The sequence below is a fragment of the Phasianus colchicus genome, chromosome 1 (assembly GCF_987193195.1).
Source record: "Phasianus colchicus chromosome 1, bPhaCol1.hap1.1, whole genome shotgun sequence".
Taxonomy (NCBI): Eukaryota; Metazoa; Chordata; class Aves; order Galliformes; family Phasianidae; genus Phasianus; species Phasianus colchicus.
In genome coordinates this window covers 167,993,468-168,015,745 of record NC_143436.1, presented here as the reverse complement: position 1 = coordinate 168,015,745, position 22,278 = coordinate 167,993,468, and the positions used below count along the sequence as shown (strand labels likewise).

At 40.1% G+C, this 22,278-nt stretch overlaps 1 protein-coding gene across 11 annotated transcripts in view; it reads left to right on the top strand.

The window, feature by feature from the left end:
- ENOX1 (ecto-NOX disulfide-thiol exchanger 1) overlaps window positions 1-22,278 on the top strand; it is a 363,111-nt gene that overhangs the window by 321,382 nt on the left and 19,451 nt on the right. For 10 of the 11 annotated variants that reach the window (XM_090131472.1, XM_031615822.2, XM_090131437.1 and 7 more), the window contains 2 exons: window positions 15,523-15,630; window positions 20,177-20,233. In XM_090131472.1, coding sequence (XP_089987598.1) covers window positions 15,523-15,630; window positions 20,177-20,233 — 165 coding nt within the window. The remainder of the gene's footprint in view (window positions 1-15,522; window positions 15,631-20,176; window positions 20,234-22,278) is intronic. The other variant, XM_031615825.2, reaches the window with a different exon arrangement.

Genomic DNA, 22,278 nt, shown 5'->3' with positions numbered 1-22,278 from the left:
GTTCGACATGCAGGTACCACTTCTTTCCTGAAAAGACACATACATTGCGCTGCTACATAACAGAGAGCAAGGGCAGTAGCTCACAATGACACTGGCTTGGGTTCCCAACTATGCATACCCCTGCAATGAAGAAAGGCTGAGAGAATTGGGGTTATTCAGTCTGAAGAAGAGAAAGCTCTGAGAAGACTTTGTTGTAATTTTTCAATACTTAAGAGAGGCTCAAAAGAAAAACGTATATAGTAATAGGACAAGGGGAAATGGTTTTAAACTGAAAGAGTAGGTTTAGATTAGATATAAGGAAGAAATTCTTCACTATGAGAGTGGCAAGTCACTGGAACAGGATGCCCAGAGAAACTGTGGATTCTTCATCCCTATGAGAGTTTAAGGCCAGGTTGGATGGAGCTTTGAGTAACCTAATCCAGTGGAAGATATCCCATCACACAGCAGGGTGTTTGAACTAGATGAGTTTTAAGATCCTTTCTAACACAAACCAATCTGTGATGCTGTGATGCTATAATTTAGAATAGAGCTGCTCAGCTATGTCACTGCAGAGGTTAATTTGGCCTTGTTCATGAATGCCCTGAAGCGACACATGTCCTCCTCGATCACTCATGGTTATTAGATTCCAAAAGGGGACAAGTTGTACCCACTTCCAGATTGTACTAAGCTGGTTTATATGACAAAACTCCACAGCCAGAAGATATTAACTTACATATGAGCTGCCCAGCTGGATTAAGAATTGCATTGCTATCACAGAACATATCGAATCCAACCAGTCTACAAATCCTGCTTAACACCAAATAATGGAGCACAAGATGAGCTTAAGTACTACACACGTGTTTATATGAACATAAGCCCCATCTAAGCCCTGAGAGTTTTACCAAATCAGAGTGATTTATCATATGGCAGAGTAATTTGGAACGAAACAGAAAAGTCATTGATCATTCAGGAATAAAATCTTTCCTGTACTCAGGAATAAAGCCACTAATCAAAAATACTTAAGGTTTCTGTGTACTCTAGATATGTTTAAATATCACTGTCTTTGTTAAATTTAACTGCATATATAAATATTGTTCTAAACTTCAGCCTACTACTAATTCTCCATTAAAATTAGTGAAAAATCAGCACAAAATGCTACTAAATCAAAAGACCAGAGCTCTAACACTCATTTTACAGTTTTTATCATTTCCTACGTGGGGTCTGAAAGAAGGATAATCAAGACTGGAGAATATAAATAGATTGCTATTGTATCTTCAAGAAAATGTTAATAACACTAGCCAATAACAGAGAGTGACTTACTTATCTTTCTGTTCAGCTGAGCAATGGACACTATAGTCACTGTTCCTCTGAGTGTTTTTATGTTCGTGACAGTTTTGCTGTGAGGTTGAATTTTTTGTTTGCCATCCAGGGGGGCTGAACCTACCAACTCCCAGTGGGATATAATTAGAGATGGCCCAAGTAGCTGGAGAAGACATTGCAGATAATCCAGTCTGACAATATGCTGAGGAGGGCAGCAACACAGAGGCACAGGAGGTGGAGTTCAGAATATTTGGTGGGAAATAATCAGTCAATTAAGCAGCTGGATGATGGCTTTGGATTTCAATGATTAGCTGTAGTCATGACATCTCATGACCTCTGTGCTTTTCATGCAGTTCATCCATGAATATTTAGAACAAAACCTTTGATTTAGGTAGACTTTGTTTTATCTCAGCTTGGCTTTGTAAATGCTGAGGGATGACAATCTTAGCTGAAATCCATCAGTACAGCAGGTGCTCAGCATCTATGGAAATCAGTCTCTCAATGAAATATTAAACATATACCCAGAACTTGAGTGGTAATAATTTAACAAGAAGACCTGTATTCTCTTTTATCCTTTTCTATATATTAAAATTAATGTCAGGCAAGGTAAACTGAGTGCCACTGAATTCCCGAATCCTACATATATGTCAGCATTAAAAAAAAGTATTTCTCCTGTCTCTTTCCTCTCTATTTCTCCCACTCTTTTATATACCCTTTTTGCTTCTAACTTTGAGAACTAGAGATTAATTGATTTGAGCTGCAGTCTGTAAAGCAGATTTATCTGAGAAAAAGTGGATACATTTTCAGAATCAAGAATTTTTTTGGTAAACATTTGGTGTCAAACGACAGCAAATAGCACAACCTCAATGTATTTTTAATGTAATTTTACCATCTGGACATTTTTCAGGATGCTTTCTCACATTTGCAGGACTGATGAAATGAATGTTTATTTTCTAAGTAGCGTCAGCAAAATCACATAGATGGTTGCTTATGAAATATACCTGTTGGGCAATAGTAGCAACCTCCCCATTTATTGTGTCAAAAAAGAAAATCCGTTGGACTAATGGCATTGAACTTATGGGGTTTTGAGTCAACTTTCTCCATAAAATTGTGTCACAGTTTAATTTCATACCCGCTGTGAGATCTCAAACAAATGGAAATGATGTCTTGTATCCATGGTAACAAATGAGATATACTTTACCTGATTTTGAGATAGAAATTGAATTAACTTGTCATTGCTGCATAGGTAGCACTGTCTTCAATTTATTTCTATATGTGAACACACATACCAAGCAGATCACTTTCCAAATGGTCCCATTTTTCAGCAGTGCTTGGTATTCTGTAATACAGTCTGTGATCACAAGAAGGGATGTTATATTTTTATTTATTTTTACAATACTTCACAGCCCACTTTCAAGAAATTTTTAAATCTTGTCTCCTTTTCTGAAATGTTTTAGCAGATACACGACTATAGATAATGTAGAAAGTAGCACTTAGTAGTGTTGCTTGATGCTTGCCACTGAAAGACTCAGATTTCAGCACGTATATAACTTGTCCAAATTTCAACCATTTGGTATGGCATTTTCTATGTGGAATAGTAAGCAGAATTCTTTTAGAAAATTCTCATGAAAATCATTCAACCATTCTGAGAACAGAGTGAAAAAAATGTTTTTCTTGATTATTGTCCACCAAAGAATATTCTTGAGGAAGTGCACTTGTCACCTTCATGCTTTGAAACAAGGACTCAGGATCTAACAGTGAATCACTGTTGAGTCAATTATGTGGTCTCCACATCCTTTGTAAAATCTACCTGATGATGGAAAGCCTTTGAAAAATCTCAATGTGCCATGCATGTGATGTCAGTCATCAGCACATATGCAAATAAATTTTATATCTTTACTGGGCATCCAAAGTTGTTTGTGAACCATCTCCATAGAGCAGCCACTAGTGCAATGTTTTAAACCTCCAAGTAGTCCTAAGTCTACAGAGCACCATTCAGGCCCTGGAAATATGCTAATTCCTTTAGCATAGGTCTTTACTTGAACTAGCTAGCTCCACCTTATGGTCAGGTTTAATTGGCCAAAGTATGGTGACATGTTTGCATAACTGCAGCAATCTGGCTTATTTTCCTATAGGCTGATGATTTGGCATGTGCTTCATTGCATCATGTGAATATGCCATACTAACGTTCTTTCCTCTCACAGCCCCATGATATGTAAATCAATGTAAATTTTGATATAAATTCCTGTAAAGCAAGGCCATTATCCAGAAATCCCCATTTAAACCATGCTTCCACCTATGTTTTCTCCAGGAAATGTACCCTAGTGCCTACAGTTCTTCTGGTGCCCATGCTGAGCTGTGCCTGGGACATGTAAGAGGCACCTCATTGCCCACGTTCCCCAAGGGGCCTTTTTCATTATCCGGGCTCAGGTTTACACTCCTAACATACAGTGACAGCACAGGCTCCCCTTCGTTGGTGGTGATGCATTAAAATCTAGCCACAGGGTTATTGCATTAGCGGGGGATGTGTGTGGGTGCCTCACTTAAAATCATTGCTTGAGGTGAAAAGCAGGAACAATAGGAATAGTCGTGGGTGGTAAGCTTGGGGCTGACACGAAGGCTGAGGCACTGCTGCCACTGCCATCGACTGTTAGCTCTGTATGTCTCAGCAGGAGGCTGAACACATTCTGACCCTGTTAATGACCCACATGGGTGCCACTCTGCTGCAGCATGATGAAAGTCCTCTTTTGTCTTGTCTTCTTCCTTTTTTTTTTTTTTTTTCCCCCAAACAGTATCAAATTAACTCAAACAGCAATACAGATTCCAAACTTGAGTGCTCAGAAGGCAGGAACTGCCAGAACTACAGACTCTGTATTTTGCTCTCTGCGCCTCAGGGACCCTTCCCTGTTCAGTGCTGCAGACAGGGAGTGCACAGTTAATTATCACCTATTCAATACATTCCTGGCCTTGTTGTTCAATATGCAACACAGAGCCTTTCTGCGACGCCACATTACTCATGACATTTCCTACTGAGAACTAGCTTTTGCAGTTTACCAGTCATTTAGCGTGTAAAATAAATAGCACATGCATCTGAAAATTACTCGTCTGATCTTAAAGGGCTCTTGATAAATGCCGGATGACTAGAAGTCATTTCAGGCTCATCCAGGGAAGAACATTTCACTCTCTGATGTGCCTCGCAGCTGTGGTCAGGAGGGTGAGAATTGCTGTTGGAGAGCATTGTAGATCCCTCTATACATTCACTGCTCCCTTGGGGACAAGGACAGCCATTGTGAATTGGATTTGGTCCCTAATCAAGATGGCACAAGGGTCGTGGCTCTGTCAGCTTTTTAAGCAAGACAGTGTTGGTCTCACTGTGCTGACATTGAAATGAGTTGGTCTTCCGCCATTATCAGCCGCTGTAGCAGAGTTAGCCATTTTCAGATCTCCTCACTTAACTGGAAGAGTTTTTTTCCCATGTAAGAATATTCCTCAGATCCTTCCTAGCCTATTTTGTCTGACAAGAAGTTTTTTCTCACACAATTAGTGAAAGAATCTACTCTTTCCATGGTTCACTCTCCTTCAATAAGAACAGGAGAAAAAGCACATTTTTGTCCAAGAAGGTTAAGCAGTACATAGTATGGGGCATCATGAGAGACTTCCATCACTTTGCCACCATCTATCAAATTTCTCTAAGCCTCAGCTGGCATTTAGGTCTGCAGCTCTCAGATTTTTCACAGATGTTTGGTTGTTAACTGTCACAGCCATTCCCTTCTCTCACTTGGAAACTTTGTGAAATGTCAGAAGTCACAGGTACATTTGTTGTTGGCTGAAAACCGCCACATCCAGTGCCATGTCAGTGCCATGATCATTATAACTACCGTTTACCTTTAAATATACAGGTTCTAGTATCAGTTTAGTGCTGAGATTAACATCGTTGTCGAATAGATGGAGCATTTTATGGATATATGTATTAATATACCCTAAAGGCAGAGAAGCTTTGTAGTCTTTAATATTCACCTACCTTTTGCACGCCAAATATCTATTCAGCACATAATCCAGCCAGTGTACTTATACACAACCATAACCTGCTTTTTCACCAAATGCAGTACTAAAGAGAAGAGTAAATAAAAGAGATAAAAAACATTACTCCTTGTATTTGCTTTTTACCTGCTGAATAAATAGACCAGAATAATTAAGTTGGAAATGTTTTTATTACTCTACTAAGTATGAATTCTAATTAGATCTTCCTGTTTTCCTAGAAAAGCAGCACTAAGGTAATAATTGCAATATTGATCATTATTTATAAATTTATGGGGAATGGATACAAGATAAGAGCAAGGAAGAGGACCTAATGTTCTCTTACAGGCCAGTCCCTTCTTCTCCTGCCCTGTTGTTGATGTTTGGAATCTGGTAAGAAATATGTTTGCTTCCAGAATGGGTAGAATTGTTCTCATAAGTATTCTTTTTATTCTCTTATGCTTTTCTGGACTCTGTACCGTACTGTGCATGTCCAAACTTCCAGAAAATACTTACTCTTTCTGATTCTATTTAAAAAAATAAAAATAAAAAGAGCAGCTGGCAATTAAGTACTAAGTACTACAAGCCAAAACGTTTGTCCTCTGTTTTTAACAACCTTTCCTAACTAAAAGTAGTGTTTTATTTCCCATTTCTGTGACCACTACTTCAACAGTTTCCAAGGAAGTGTAAACAAGGGACCACAGATTCTCTAAGCACCATATTCTTGATTGCTGTTATAGTGGTGAAATGATGGAGAGAAGCATATTTTTGCCTGCTGCCAGTGATAAAGTTGAAGTGAGATTGGCAGGAAGGAAAAACACTATTGAAAATATGATAGAAGACAACTAGTATTTTCATTAGTGCACTAGTGTAATCTAGTGGCAACAAAGTACAGGTCTCATAAGTTGTACAGCCTAGCAATCTTACGTGAATTATTTAAAAGATCCTAAATGCTAGCATCAGCTTCCTGATTACATAGTTTCCAAAAGCATTTGATGCTTTCATTACAAGGAACTCTGCTTCTTCTGCAAGGAACTATGTTTAAATGGCAATAACATTGGGTAAATTATTTTTTTTCCCTAATGTCATTTGTCCTTCTAGTTAAATGTGTCATGCCTTTTTGTTCTCCTTTAAAATGAATATTTTTTCTTGAATAGGAAAATGAAAATTAAAAAAAAATCTGATTTGATTTGCTAAGAAAGAGTATGCTATATCATGCTCATTTGCAGGTCCATGAAAGAACAGATGTGGTCCTCTCCACAGTGCATCATGAAAATAAAGACCTTGTGCAGTCCACTATAAAAGGCAGATCCTAGAGAGGGATTCTTGCTGCTAGCACAAAGAATCTGTAAACTGGGAGGATTTTACTTCTGGTAGGAAGATTGGTCCTGTGAAGACCCTAAGGACTTCAGCATTTTCATTTGATGTAACAGTTCATAGCAGAATTAAGAGATTATTTGTCTTTCTTGACCGGAGTAGGAGAAACTCTTAAAACTGGTTGGCAAAGAAAACTGTAGATTGTCTGTTAAGCTGTTCTTTGCACCATCCACATTCTCTTTCCATCAGATCCGCAGTCCCAGAGGCAGCCTTTCATAGTTAGCATGGCTGAATTACTCTGCATCATGGAAACAAAAGAAATGGAGATCTAATTATCTGATATCTATTATGTATTCTTTAGAATCATACAATAATACAAGTAATAAGGAACCTTCAGAGATCACATGCTCAAAGCAGAATCAGCTCTGGAATTGTTTTACTAGGGACCTAGTCTGGCTGTTTTCACAGTTTCTCCAAGGAAGAAGAATCAACAGCTTCTCTGAACTCTTGTTCCAGTTACTGGCTACCCTAAATGTGAGATGTATTGAAGTGTTACTTGGTGTGTCTATTAGCTCTCAATCCTTACCTGAGAAGAGCCTGACTCCATCTTCTACGTAACATCCCTTCAAACAGTTACACTTCCATCTGTCTGTTTTCTCACTTGACATATTTCAGTCCTGCCTACTCCTGTGCTTGGTGCTGTGAAGCTATAGGACCTCTGTGGTCAATCTAATAGCAGGAGAAGGGAGCACGACAAACATCTCTGCAAGGAAGTGGTAGGACAGTGTTCTTCATTATTGCCATGACACGTATACACTCTTCAGGTGTGTGTCTTGCTTCCCAGCCCCTCACAAGGTGGTCAACCCACAGAGTTAACATGCTCAGGATGTTTTTTTCCTCTGGACAGAAGCAGGAAAGCACATTAGGCAGTTAAATTCCCCAAACAAGCTGGAGCTGGGCTGCTGACCCACATGGAGCTTTCACTAGCTCAGGGCAGGAAGATCAGGACTGGGCCACTTATCATTGCAAACCCCACGAGCCATCCAAATGATCATATCCCTGTAATTACTATGATATTGACAGTCCCTGAGAGGTGGGAATGATGAGAAACATTGCTCTATTACACTGTGTTGCCCTCTTCTCCCTTAAAAAAAATATCCACAATCATGCTCTTTATTTTAATAATGCCTTGTCATACATCAGTATGGCACGTATGTCACCCTTATTGCTGCAACATGGCTAACTTCCTCGAGGGCTCATTTCTAAAGCTTCTTTGACTTGTCTTTCACATTCCCGTTTCCTTGGTGATTCGTCTGGCCTCATCAGCGTCTTGTTACTAATGCGTATTTGCTCAGTTGGGAAGTCACTTTCTCATTATTCAAGCCTGCCATGTGCTGGCCATTTGTGATATGAAATCTTGTCTGTCTTAGAAATAGACACAAACACCCTTCCATCCTGTCCACTGGCAGAGCGATATGTATTTTTATTTTGCAATTGATCTTGTGCCTGAGATTTCATTTTGATTCATTATTTCTTTTCCTTCCACCAAAGGAGGACTCTGCCAAGAAATATTTATCATCATTCCCCTCTTTATTTGTGAACAGCCTGCAAGACTTTTGAAACACTTTTTTTCCTTGCTTTTCCTTGCTGGTTTTTGTCCCTTTCCATCTGGCCAACTCTTTTTTTTTTTCTTTTTTTTTTCCCCCCCTATAAAATAAAGTTGGAATTGACAGCATAAGGCTTCCTTTGGGAAGAAAAAGGAAAAAGAATAAAACCTCAGAAATGGGCAGTGTAAGTGGGTACTTTAAGTTATCTCTGCAGACCTTTCAGTGCCTATGATTTCATACTTTTTAGGTCTCCAGTACTGGTGTACCATAGGGAAAATGGATGCACTTTTGTTCAGGTTACAACTTGCTTTGTTTTGGTTACTTTTTAGTGTACAAGCCTTAGTGTCTTCAGAACTGAAAAAGGTAACCTTGGGTAGAATTCAGCCTGCCTTTCTGAGGCACGTGACTTTTGCTTTCATTTTAGGCACCTAGTGAACCAAAGCTCCCCATTTTTCACATACAGGAATGCAAATAAATCCTTCATTGCTTGTAAGTGGAAAATAATATTTTGCCCCCTAATATCATCTGGATAACATATAGCGTTGAGTTGCCTGTGTTCACTAGATGTTGAAGCTATCTATTCAACTGAGTTAGCACAGTTAAAGTATGTAACATCATCTTTTTTTTGGCTGATATTCTCACTTCAAATGCGTTTGCCACAGATCTTTTCTGGTCACTCTGCAGCTACTCCAGAAACTGGAGGATGAGTCCACTTGTGGCCAAATGGGGTGGGTTTGCTGAAACTGCCTGTTCCTTGTTACCAAAGACAATGCTCCTACCTCAGAGAAACCCTTTTGTCTGAACTTCTTCACCTCCTTTGCTCCCTGCTCATATTTATTTTCAGGCAACTGTGGAGAACAAAAAAAAATAGCAAAAATAGGAGCATTCAGCGGTGTAACTGCTAAACTTGTGGCAAACACTAGTTTTCCTTTTTCATTATTCTGTCAGCCTTCTAGTATCCTAAGTACTGCCTCAGGCCTTGTGGTCTCTTCTGATCTGCCTCCCTTTTCTTAGCGTTGATGGTTTCGTTCAGGCAACCATGCTTTTCTTCTGAGAGCCTTTGTCTTGCTAGGTTGTGTGTCTGCCTACCTTACTAGGTATGTCCATAATTTATATTTAAATGTACATAAGTAACACTGCTTCTGGGGAGAAAGGAAGAAATGTGGGCTGGGAGGTGAAGAGGAAAAAGAAGGCATGTTTCATGATACAACAGCAAGCTATTACTTTCCCTTTAGGACTTCTCATATATTTCAAGGCACTGTGTGTTGTTCAGTTGTTAGCATTCTTGGCCACGCTGTCACCACATTGTACACAGTCTGAGTAATTCAGCTGGCTTCAATAATGCCATCTATATTTAATGTTTCAGAAGCTGTGAAGATTGGTTTAAGATGGTAATTTTCTGTCTGAGCTTTCAAGATCTACACCACATGGACAGCACTGAACTGCTGCTGGTAGAGATTCAGCATTGGAGGTGGGAACGTGTGGAAAAAGATTTATTAAAAAAAATAATGCACACACACACACACTTCCCTCTCATATAAATAAATCAGCTACTCACATGTGTACAAGGAGGAATTTGGTTCTCATGAATGAAGCAAGCTTAACACCGAAGAGCTGTATTTTCAGAAGCAGCTTCAGAACTGCCATGGGAAACAGGCATGCTGCCTTGCATTTTTTTTCTTCCCTAAAATGCATTTCTTGGCATCTGGAGAGACAACCATGAAATTAATTCTCTCTCCTTTCCTGTCTCCTCTCTGGCAATGCCATTGATGGGACACAGGTGATATGTACCTGTCTGATCTGGACCTACTTCAGGGCTTCGTCTCTTTGGGACAGCCCAGCAGCCACAATGACAGATAGCTCTGTTTGCACGAAAGCTGTGCTTCCAGACCAGTGCTGGTGAAGTTCCAAGCTCTGTGGGATGCTTCTCTCTGGAATACTCAGAACTGGTTCTCTGAAACTTCATCAGCGGTGCATAACGTTTTCCAGACTTCTTCCATTCATCAGTTAGCCCTGGCCATCTTTCCCTGCTGCTATCAGGAGCAGAGTTCTCCCCTTCTTCGTACTATTTTACCCAGGAAAGATCTTTCTACAGCATGATGCTGGACATTCCCCAGCCTTCCTCAAAAATCTCATATCAACACTTCCTATATCAAATTTTCCTCGTGTCAGGTTCTGTGCAAGTTATCTGCTCTTTCTGCTGGTAGCCTCTCCTTTGCCTTTGACAGATGGCTGCAGGTACCCCCTCCCCTTCCCAGGAAGAGAAGGGGGCATGTTCTACATCAAGGATAATACTTCTGGACTTCTGGTGCTTTTCTGCCTCCTGACACTAGGACTTTGGCTCAAGGAAGAGACCCTTGCATAATCATAGAGTCATAGCATGGCTTGGGTTGGAAATGACCTTAAAGACCAACCCCGGTTGTGGGCAGGATTGCCACACAGTGTATTAGGTTGCCCAGGGCCTCATCCAACCTGGCCTTGAACACCTCCATATTGGGTGGAACAGAGGACTCTCAGAAACTCAAATTGTCACTCTGTGTCGAGGACTACTGCTTTGGAAGATAACAGATGGATAAGCCAGATATTTCCTGGCTGCTTGGCAAGAAGTCAGTTCTTCACCTGAGGAAATGTGCTGACTGAACGACATGGCTGTGCCACCAAGTTGTTGACATCAGGGCTCAGGGAAATGGCCAGAGAGGTGAAACAGGATTGAAGAAAGGGTTATTTTGATAACTGTGTTGGCAGAAGCTCTGAAGCAAGCCAGCAGGACACAACAGGTGGAAAGTGGGATAGCAAATGTGTGGGTGGGTGGGCACTGGAGGAAGCTCTGGTGGAAGAGCTGGAAGAGGCAGTGAAATAGATGGAACAAGATCAGACAGCATGAAAAGCAAAATCAAGGAGAACATATTTTTATTTTAATTGATTGGAGTATGCGCTTGCAAGCAATCTGAAGGGCAAAAACATATTTCTATAGGATCAATTTTTAATAAGCACATTTATGTGAAAAAAAAAATAATTCTGAATAATTAAATACCTTCATCTTGGCATCATTCATTGCAATCGTTATGGAGTGGCTGTCTGTTTATATGCAGACATGACAGCAGTCACTGTTACGAAACTTGCCTCATTCCTGCCAGTGTAACATCCTCTTTCCCTTTGTTTCTAATTTTGCCAAACATCACGTGTTTGTGCTGAAATTTTTCAAGCTGATCATCTGTCTTGGTCTGATATTTTTTCAGTCAAAGCTATTTCATCATTTCCTAAATTAAGACTAGGAGGCAAAAATATGTTGTGTGGCAGTTATAATTCCTTTTACTTGGTGGCATCAACCACTCGGGGGAAAAAGAAGCTCTGAAACTGACCCATGTAAAATGAGCAGATTCTGCAGCTTTTAGAGATAAATGCAAGGAAGAGAAAAAAAAATAAATAAAAAGGTTAAGTCCCCAGGGAATGGTTACAAGGTTTAAACAGTTCTGGTGTCTCTAGGGGCTAGATGGGAAGATTCCAGTTCTGTGAATGAAAAACCTTACAAGTGACTGGGAATGTGGTACACTAGTTACAGATGTTCTGTTTTCCACCTCCATGAAATGGGAATCGTTTACTGTCTATGAGCCAAGGAACACACAGTAAGCCTACCGTCAGTGGCAGTTTAACTATTAAGACTCCTGGAAAGTTTTATTTGCTTGCAATATGAGCTGCAAACCCATGAAAACCTGTACAAACCAAGAACATGGGATGTGTGCTGGGATTCCTGTTCCTAGCTGGCCTGAAACCAAGTGCAGTGATGCTAAGTGGGGAGTATCTGTCCTTGTGCTCTCTGAGTGTGTCTACCACTCCAGTTCCTCCCATGCTAGGCCAGCTCTTTGGAAATTGCCTCAAACACAAAATAGAAAGTCAGGATCAAAGGAAGAAGGATATAATTAGACTAAAGCACAGTGGGAGATAGCAGTGGAAGATGTGAAAATAAAACAGCAGTAGTTTGTGAGCTGGTCTGTGATATATAAGACTTGGCTGTGGAAGAACTACAGCAGTTAGGATGAGGAATGTGATTTTAGTGTTTCTGATGAAAGTAGAACAAGTTCAGCCTACAATGGAATGGGCTTTCCAGTAGCAAAGATGGTCTTAAAATTATCTAGGTAGCAGTTTATATTGTTCAGAAGGACAGCTCTATGGTTTCTCCCAGAAGCTGGAGTGAAATATCTAAATTGAGATAAAGGTTTGGTCTGGCAGGTAGCGGTATTCTTCTTGGATTGGCAAGCCTATTCACTTCCTCTAGAGGCTGTGGAGCAACCAGGATCCCTTGTGTGGTTCTCCCTGGACTCCCTCATGCTTGTAGCACTGCACTGGGAAATGCTGTTAATCAAATTTTACATTTCAGGGTTTCAGCTAGTTGCTTGGAGAGACAAAAAAGGAATTCCCTTCCCGGGTACATCACCAGCTAAATGCATTTCTGGATCATGTGAGGATCATAGAATCATAGAATCCTTAGAATTGGAAGGGACCTTTAAGGGTCATCTAGTCCAACTCCCCTGCAGTGAACAGGGACATGCACAGCTAGATCAAGTTACCCACACAGCCTCGCCTTGAAAGTCTCCAGGGATGGGGCATGAACCCCATCTCTGGGCAGCCTGTTCCAGTGCCTTTTTAGGAAAAAAGACTTCTTCCTTATATCCAACATAAATCTACCCTCTTTAAGCTTGAAGCCATTTCCCTTTGTTCTATCACCACAGACCCTGCTAAAGAGTCTGTCCCCTTCCTCCTTTAGAGACTGAAAGGCTGCTATCAGGTCACTTCAGAGCTTTCTCATCTCCAGGCTGAACAGTCCCAGCTCTTTCAGCCTGTTCTCATCCACCCCTTGGATCATCTCATTCATTTTCACTTCTCCCTTTGAACTGTCAGAGACTGGCCACATTGGTGAGACATAACTGCTAAGAGTGGAGATGGAGATATCAGAGATGGAGATATCTGAGATGAAGGCAAAGACTCCTTTCTCTGTGACAGTCTTTGCCCTGTCCAGCTGTATAAGGTCTAACAGATAGCAGTTGGGAAGGAGAGGACATTTCATCAGCTCCATTTAGGTGACCTATCCTCTTGCCAAAACTTAGATGTCTCTGCCAGTGACCCTTGAAACAGCTTCTGCTGTCTTTCTGATGTCTTGTAAACTCTTCTTCTCTTCAAAAGATTGGAATAATAGAATCAATGGCTTGGGTTTGGAGGGACCTTAAAGACCATCTAGTCCCAACCCACTGCCATGGTAGCGCTGCCACCTACCAGCTCAAGCTGCCCAGGGCTCCTCCAAACTGACCTTGAACACCTCCAGGGATGGAGCACCTACAGCTTCTCTGAGCAGCCCTTGCCAGTGAAGAAAAAAAAAGTACTCGAGGTGAGGGCTGTAGCAGTGCAGAGCAAAGAAGGAAAAGCACTTGGCTAGCTCTACTCTGCTTAATGCTGCCCAAGTTACACCTTGCCCTTCTGGCTGTCAAGACACACTGTGGACACAGGTTCTGTTTGTTGTTGACAAAAACCTCAGATGCATTTTCTTGTCAACCTGGATTATCTAGGGGAAGATGAGGTAGAGAGTGCCAGCACTTCCCTGCAGCTTCTGGAGAAATCCAGAGGGTGGGCATGAAGAAGAGACAGTGGGGAGCTGCCAAGGTGAGCCTGACACCATCTTGGCCATTGGAAAATCTCTTCTTTCTAAAGTGTAGAAATCAACTAGAACTATCTTGGGAGAAGATTAATGATCTGTCTTAAAACATGAAATTACACAAGGTGACCAAATTGTCCCTTTGTGGCTAAAAGGTTATAAACATTCAGAAATCTACAACTGTGCTATGGAGTTGCCTGCTTAACAGTGTATGATACCTGACAGTACAAATTCACTGTATCTTCTGAAATTGTAGGGAATGGTACCCAGCAGGCAAGATGAACACAAATCTGAGTTGTGATCAGATCCTGGTCAGGAGCACACCTAGCTGGATTGTAGAGAGTGCAAGATAAAGTCGGACATGGATTTTATGTTAGTGGCTGAATGAATCCATCAAATTGGTGTTTACTTAAACCAGAAATGCACTACTAATAACTCTGTCGGATTCTAAAATGTTGAGTGTTTTCAAGCAGCTCTGAAAACAATGTTGGCACCGAGTCCTTTCATGCATGGGACTTTCAGTGCTGTGGAACAAGGCCAAGGGCTATTTCTGCATTTATTGTCTGTAATTTAGCAAGATGCTGAACACCTGCAACATCTGTTTGAGTCACTTACCAGTCCTAAGCACATGCATAATCTGAGCATTAGGTGCTTAGATACGTGGTTAAATAAGTAAGTCTAGTTATTAATGTAATTGCTCACTCAAGTAGTCCTTAAAAAGGAGTATAAGCAAAACAATATGTTGTCTGAGCAAATCAGAATTTCCTTCCTTGATTACTAGCAGAGATCAGCATAAACTCATTTCTAATCTCTTGGCTGTCTTCTCTAGCTCTTTAGCAATGTGTAACATTCATCACATTAACACAAATATGTATTATTGTTTCGGGATGAATTAAATCTAGTGACCTGCTCTTAGCAGTTCCAGTAAATCTGTGTAGAACTTGGGGCTAGCCAGGACCAGGAGATGTGGACTTTCAAAGATGTCTCTACATCCCAGAATTGTCTTCCTAAAAATTGGTTTTGGACATAGCTTTTTGTTTTGACATTCACATCAGCTGTCTTCCTAGTGACATATTGATTGGAGGGCGTCAGTCTTTCTGGTCTAATAAAATATCACAGCATGAGAAAAAAAAAAAAAAAAAAAAAAAGGAAAGCTTTTGTCTTCTTGGCAACTCAACGTGAAAGCTTTCCAGAATATTGCTTTGCATAGAACGAAAATGGCTTTGAGCCAATGACTAATTATATTAAAAGGCTATGCTTTTAAATTATTTATGTACCATAGTGTTTACCCTAGTATTATTAAAACCACCGCATATACTTCTACAAATAAGATTTTGCTTCAGATGAATGTGACAGTCCCTCCGTGGGTGATATACTGTACCAGGAGTTTCTACTTTAATGTAACAAATATCTTTACACGAATTAACAGATGCACTACTTGTGAAGCACTGCTGCAGAAGGGGATGCAGATGAAAATAATTTACCTCTGGTCCATTTAGACACAGATTACGCAACAATAATAAATGTAGGAGCAAGCTGCAAAGCGTTGTTTGAAATGAGGATTTATCAAACTGAAGGTTTAATACTGCTTTGGATCCAGATAGTGCTAACCAGAACCTTCTTTTGTTTGTACAGCAATTGCTGAGCATCCAGGAAGAATTAAATAACAAAAAATCAGAGCTGGAGCAAGCCAAGGAAGAGCAAACACATACACAAGCAATGCTTAAAGTCCTGCAGGAACAGGTGAGTGCTTCTGGTGGGAGAAAAATACTGTTTTAGGCATGCTAAGGGGATGGAGGAGTCGTGGCTTTGCCTCCAAAATCCATGGGAGCCTGACCACTGACTGTGCTGTAAGCAAGGCATGACCTTATGTCACGTCCATGTGTCTGCTCTGATTAGCATTTGTGAAAGCAGCCAGAGCTGACACAGAATTTAAGGGAACAGACTGAAAATGGACCCTTACTTTACACCATCCAGTAGTGAATTTACATCTTGAATAACATTTCCACTTACTTCGTTCAAAATAGATGTCAGTGAAGTGTATTTTCACTCCAATAAAAAATGGAGAGTTAAATATGCCTGAAAAGCTCTTTCAACACTAGTATTAAAGACAGAGAGCTTGTCATCTCCTGTGTCATTCATGCAGATATCACGAACTTATCCCAATGGCATTAAAAACAGTAGTTCACTGATGCACTTGAAAAGAAAACAGCTGTAAATCTGGTTCTTTTTCTTAGCTTTCTTTCATACTGTGGTGTTCTGTGCCACTGAGAAGTCTGTTTAATACTTATTATTATTGTATGAGCAAGGTAAGATGGGCAGTTCCACAGCAGAAGGAAAATCTGGAGCTGGATTTGTAAAACTGGAGATGAAGCAGTGCACTGTATACAAGCATGTTTTGCACAAAATGAATGTGTTGTATATAAACCACACAGCATGGACAAACTGAAATCACAGATCCCCACCTGTGCTGCATAGGAACGGTCTCTGCTGTGAGATGTATTTTTGTCCTTTCTACACGAGCTAAAATATTTTGTGACTTGGTCATTATGTGCAGTTTAAACACAGTGGGTTCTGAACTGTCTTGATGGCAGAGATTCAGCAGGTTCTCTTAAAAGAGTTTTCACCATGTATGTGTGCATATGTCAAACAGATTTAAACATTTAATCTACATATCAGGACAAGTAAATTATGTGTATTTCAGATTTTTTTAATGCTCATTATGAAAGCTCTGACATTGTTCCACTATGTCAGAACCTAACAATTTTCTTTGAGTAGATCTTACGAGCAGTATATTCTATAAATTAATAATTTACATTCTGGAAAAATACTAAAGCTTTTATTTTCAGATACATGTTCTAAGCACTTATTGTTAGAAAGATAACCTCCTAAATGAGAACTGATACAGGACTGTGCTCTAGAAGAAGTCCTGGGGAAGAATGGATTAGGTAACAACAGCATCTTTACAAACACAGAATCTACTGGATCTCTTGAGCTAATTGCATCTCATTTACATTCCTACGTGGCATTCGAGGTGCATTATAAAACACACACACACAAAAAAAAAATGAAATTGAATGGCGTTATTTTATCTTGGTAGCAATTAAATTCTGCTGAAACATCCAAGAATATCTTATAATCTGAAGCTCCAGTAGGGACCGTAGGGACCACCAGGGCAGGCTTTTAAATCTCTGCAGACTCCTACTAATTGCGAATCAAATGTGCGCTCATGCTAGGCAGACAGACAAAACAGTAGCTGGAAAAAAGGCACAATGGATCTACATTTCTCTTGAGCATTAGCTGAAACACGCCTAGGGCTAAGGCTGTAAGTAACCAGAATTCCTAAAGAGAGCTGCACAGCCAGTGTGCTTCTCCAACAACCCTGAATCATTTCCAAAATTTTCCAGAATAGCAAAAGCCCTAACAGTAATGACCCCCACTCGCCAAGGCTCACAGCTTTCCTTTACAAGTACGACAGCTCATCTGTGTGTTCTTCCAACAATGAGCGTTAAAAATCATATGGCAGGATCAAGTTAACATGAACATTTCTTTAAAAAATACACAGTGCTGTGCTCCTGCCTCGATTGCATTAATCTTTTCTTGTAATGTGTTTGCTAAAATCTGTGTTTTCATCTCAGACATCCTGCTGACAGACGTCCTATTTGCTTGTGCACCAGGCTGCATGACTGTAGCAAAAGCCTTCTGGTCAGATCTGGCCCACAGCAACCAGCTCTGATTGTCAGAGGACTTTGTGCCCACTAGTTTGTGCCTGACCTGTCCCACCATGGCATGAGATATGTCATAGACTTCCAGCTCCTTTACCCTCCTCCTTTCCTTCCAGGTCATCCCTTGGTTGTTACTGGCACTAGTTCATTGTATAGCCTCAGCATGCTTTCTGCTGGCAACATCACTCTCACCACCAATCTGCAATGGAGCCTGCCTCAAGGGTATGACAAATCCCATTTTTCCAATATTGTATGTTTTTCCAAGATTTCTATTCCAACATTCCACTGTTTTGGATGTGAGAGAAGAGTGTAATTTAAATTTGAATTAAAAAACAAAAAACAAAAAAACAATATTGGAAAAAAGGGACTTCATCCCTCTAGCCTGTGGGAGCAGCACATTTTCTACTCTAGTTTTCTACTATTAGCTGCCCTGGTTCACCTCCACCTCCTACTGCAGTGGCTATAGTGTTGATGTGGATGTTAGCACTTTCTTGCCTAAGCTCTGATATCCTTTTCAAGGCTATGCAGGACATTAAAGAGAAAAAGGCTCAAGCATCCTGCTGCATTCATTGGATTAACACTGCCTCCACCAGTGCTGAGATGGTGATGGTGGAAAACTGGTGAGCTGAAAGCCTCACAGAGCAACATAGGCTGGAGGCTGAGCCCATTTTCCTATCAAAAATGTGTGGGGAAATGGGGAATTGTATGCTGCCAGGAGAATACATGCAGGGCATTGCCCAAGAAGCTGGCAATCACCAATGGGTGATGGTGTTTTAACAACCTTAAAAAGGAAAGGAGAAAGGGAAGTAGTGAACAGCACTCTCAGAGCACTTAGGTCATGTCATTAGCGTGCAGAACAGGTTTATGCACCCAAGCACACTTCCCTGACCTCATATTCAGATGAGTAATTCAGCTGAACTCCTCAGAGCTGCTCATGTGCAGTGCATTTGTATAACAAAGAATTGACAGAATCGGGAAGTAGCTCACAGCACGATGCAGAAATACCTGACTTTGGGTTTTGACTGGAAGAAGCCTTCTTGTCTCAATCTTACCAGCATCCTCACAGTGAGGTGGTTTCACAGGACGATGGAAGAATTTTGCAGTGGATGTAGCATTCATTGGGAACGGACCACACTGCTTTTTGTATGAATTGAAGGTTTTTTCAGGACTATTGAAAGATGAGCGTCACTCAGTTAAACCAGGATCTGATGATTCTGTAGTCCCCAAGTGTCCTTTGTACCACTTTCTTATGAATTGCTGCCCCCTTCCCTCTCTTTCAGGACTGGTTTAGTGGCTCACACCACCTTGCATCATGAGATATACAATAGATCATGGCCATTTACCTTAATTGTCAGATTAGCAACTGTGAGAAGGGACTGATCCACGGCTAGCTTTAGCTGTTGCTACCAGATAGCAAAAATATGATAGAAGTAACATTGCCAATCTTACCATGATGGTAGTTGCCCAAGGCTGCTGTGTCAGACACCTAATCAAAACATAATAATGAGCATATTCACCTGGATTTTAAGTCCAGTGCCATTCAATGTCACAACTGTATCACCAACAGTTAAATTCATTCCAAATTCTTTGGAAAAAAAACGGATGGACACCAAGAAATACAGAGGAAGGATCTGTTGATTGATTCCCATTTTCCCCCTTCCCCAAGCATCTACTTTGAATTAGGCTGGAAAAAATACATCACTTTTCAAATGGCGTTGACAGCTTCCTCTAAGAGTACAAACCTCCATGGTTCACAGGCTCAGGAGAGCTGTAGTGTCTCCTCAATCACAGGATGAATGATCATATATTCACTGTGGCTCAGGACATGAGCTAGGACGCTCCTTAAATCTCTCAGGAATGACTTTTCCAGTCACCGATGTAATCCCGGATTTCCCCAAGAAAGCCAGTTCAGGAGGAAAAAAATGTTGTGGACCAGGTCATAAATTTGAAATTGGCAGCATCTCCTCGATTCTTCTTGCCAATGGTTAAATAAAAGAGACGTACTTCACTTCACTTCCTTTTCCATCATACCCAGGAGCCATGTCAGTTATTTATATGCATCCTCGTGAAGGAAAAATACAGTCAGTAGCATTTTTTGGCATCTTAAACAGCTCAAAATGTATCATTCAAAAGTAATCATTAGCAAAACACTATTTAGCTAGTGGCAACTTGCAAATGTTGTAAAGTTTAAACTAATAGCGACAAGAATGGGAAATGAAATCATTTGTTATTCCTGAGAGCCAATTCTGCACACTTTTTATGCCTTGAAACTACTTTCTAATCTTATTATTTAAAAAATAATGACCCAGTCTTATTATTCTCCTTTCTTCTTTTTTTTTTTTTTTTTTTTTTTTTTGGTCAACCTATCAAGCCTTAAGTATGTGGGTTTCAAAATGGTTTGAGCAAAATCTCATTAGAATTATATGCTCCATCTGTTTTTCTCATTGGAAGCTTTATAAAATGCTCCTTCAAATAAATCAAAGATAACTGTGTGAAATACTCAAGTAATGTGCTTGTTTTGTTCTGTTTTGTGTTTTTGTTTTTGTTTTGTTTACTCTTTGCAGTTAAAAAGCGCCAAGGAATTAGCAGAAATCAATGGGCATGATGAATCTCAGGCAAATGTAGGTACAGCTATATATGTATAGATTTAGAGATGTATATGCATGCTTATGGTCTCAAATTTTTCTGTTTATGTCTTAAGCCTGATAGAATGGCTGAGTGACTTGCACATCATGTTTGAAGTGGCTGTTTTTTCCTGAAGCCACAGGTTCAAATCCCAGCAAGCTTCATTTCGAGGTAGATAAATTGAGTTCCATGCAATTGACTTTGTAGGATTTATTTGAATGAGACTTTAACAACCAATGTCCTAGTTGTTATATGTAGGTGTTAAAGATACCATGGAAACGACTGCAGGAGAAGGGCTTCACCTTACTGTCCTGTTCAGGATTACTCAACCAACAGAGTTATTCTGTTTGTCTCTGTGGCTGCCACCTCGCAGCTGAGCAAGTTTGGCCGTATTTCAGTTCTGAGGGAGGCCATTCATGTACATGTATAATTTGAAAACAGCTAATTTGCACAAAAAGGGCTGTAGTCATTCATTGAGTCATTATTTCGTCCAAAATTATTAAAGGACTTGCTAAGGTCGTGGTTTTTAAAACCGACTGCCAAAAAAAACAAACACGCTCCTATTGTTCCCTTAATGATTGTTGTCAAAACAGCAATTTGTATAAGAGGAGAGGAAATAAAGGAAAACTTTTCCTGCTATGTTCGTAATCCAAATCATGCAGCTCTGTGTTTTGTCATAAACAAAAAAATTAAAACTGATTATACATGATATCTTCAGTCACAAGTCTGAACACTTAATATATTTTAGCATCTATTTTAGTCAATATTTTCTCCAATGGCACAGCCAGGAAAGCAGTTTTATTTTCAATCTGAATGGAACTCTCAATTTTTTGAGCTGCTTTGTGATAAGGGAATGTTGTGCTTCTTTTCTAATCCATCCCCGAATCTCATTCCTTGCGGCCTGTTTCCGCAGTGAAGCCAATAGAGCCTCACAGCTCTCAACATTTGGACAGGAGACATTCAATATTGTCTGATAGCTCCAACAAATCTGCAGTCGCAGTCTGTCTGCACAGCATCTCCGTTGTCCCTTGGAAAGATTCTGTTTGCAAACCCAAATAAAGACATTAATCCACTGATGATCTTGAAACGCTCACATTTGCTTCCTAAAAACTTTTATCTGTACAAACAGCTGCTTTTAAATTTCCTAAGGGAATTTAGAAACTTTTCTGAGGAACTTGAACCCCTCTTCAAAAATGTGTATGAAGCAGTGTTTCACCAGATTGAAATGTTTTAAGGGAAAATTTCCAAGATACTTCAACTTTTATCATTCTGATTCCCATAAAGCAGAATCATAGAATCACCAAGGTTGCAAAAGACCCCCAGGATCATCCAGTGCAATCATCCACCTACTACCAATATTTCCCCACTGAATCATGTCCCTCAGTACAGAAAAGCATGGAAGATATATTTTTATATAATATATAGGTTTAAATACAATTAAAATGTTCAAAAGAGAAGGTTTCAGTAGATCATTCCCAGAATTTAAATCAAAATACTGCAGAATCTTTGGTTAATGGTTTATTGTTCAAAATTTAATATTCTGATCTAGTTTTTAATTGTAGGAGTTGTGTCTGAGTTTTGCTCTGTTTTCTGCTCCTCTTTTCTGTGATCTCTTCCCATGATGACCACACAGCAATACTAGGCTCCTCAGAAAAGAAGTCAATACCTAAATTAATGCTGAAGAGGGAAACTAGATGGGTACAATTACTAGGTCACAATTGCAGCCATGTACTCAGCAATGATGCACTGAGAGATCCAAGATGGCACAGCAGCACAGATAGAAATGGAGAGCTAAAGGAACATAAAGGATGTTAAAGCATTTGTGACACTGTAAATGAACTTTGTAAAATGGAAGTTGAGGCAGCTATGAAACAAGTGTCCTTTATATTAAATGTGTGGAGTGCAGGTTTTGTGCCTTGCAGGTTGTCTCTCCACATCTGTTCTCAGCAGACATCCTGGCTCTTGCCTTTGGCCAGTGTGTCAATCTGAGATGATCAAAGAGAAAAAGGCTTGGTGGTTTTCTGCGTGGCTGTTAGTGAAC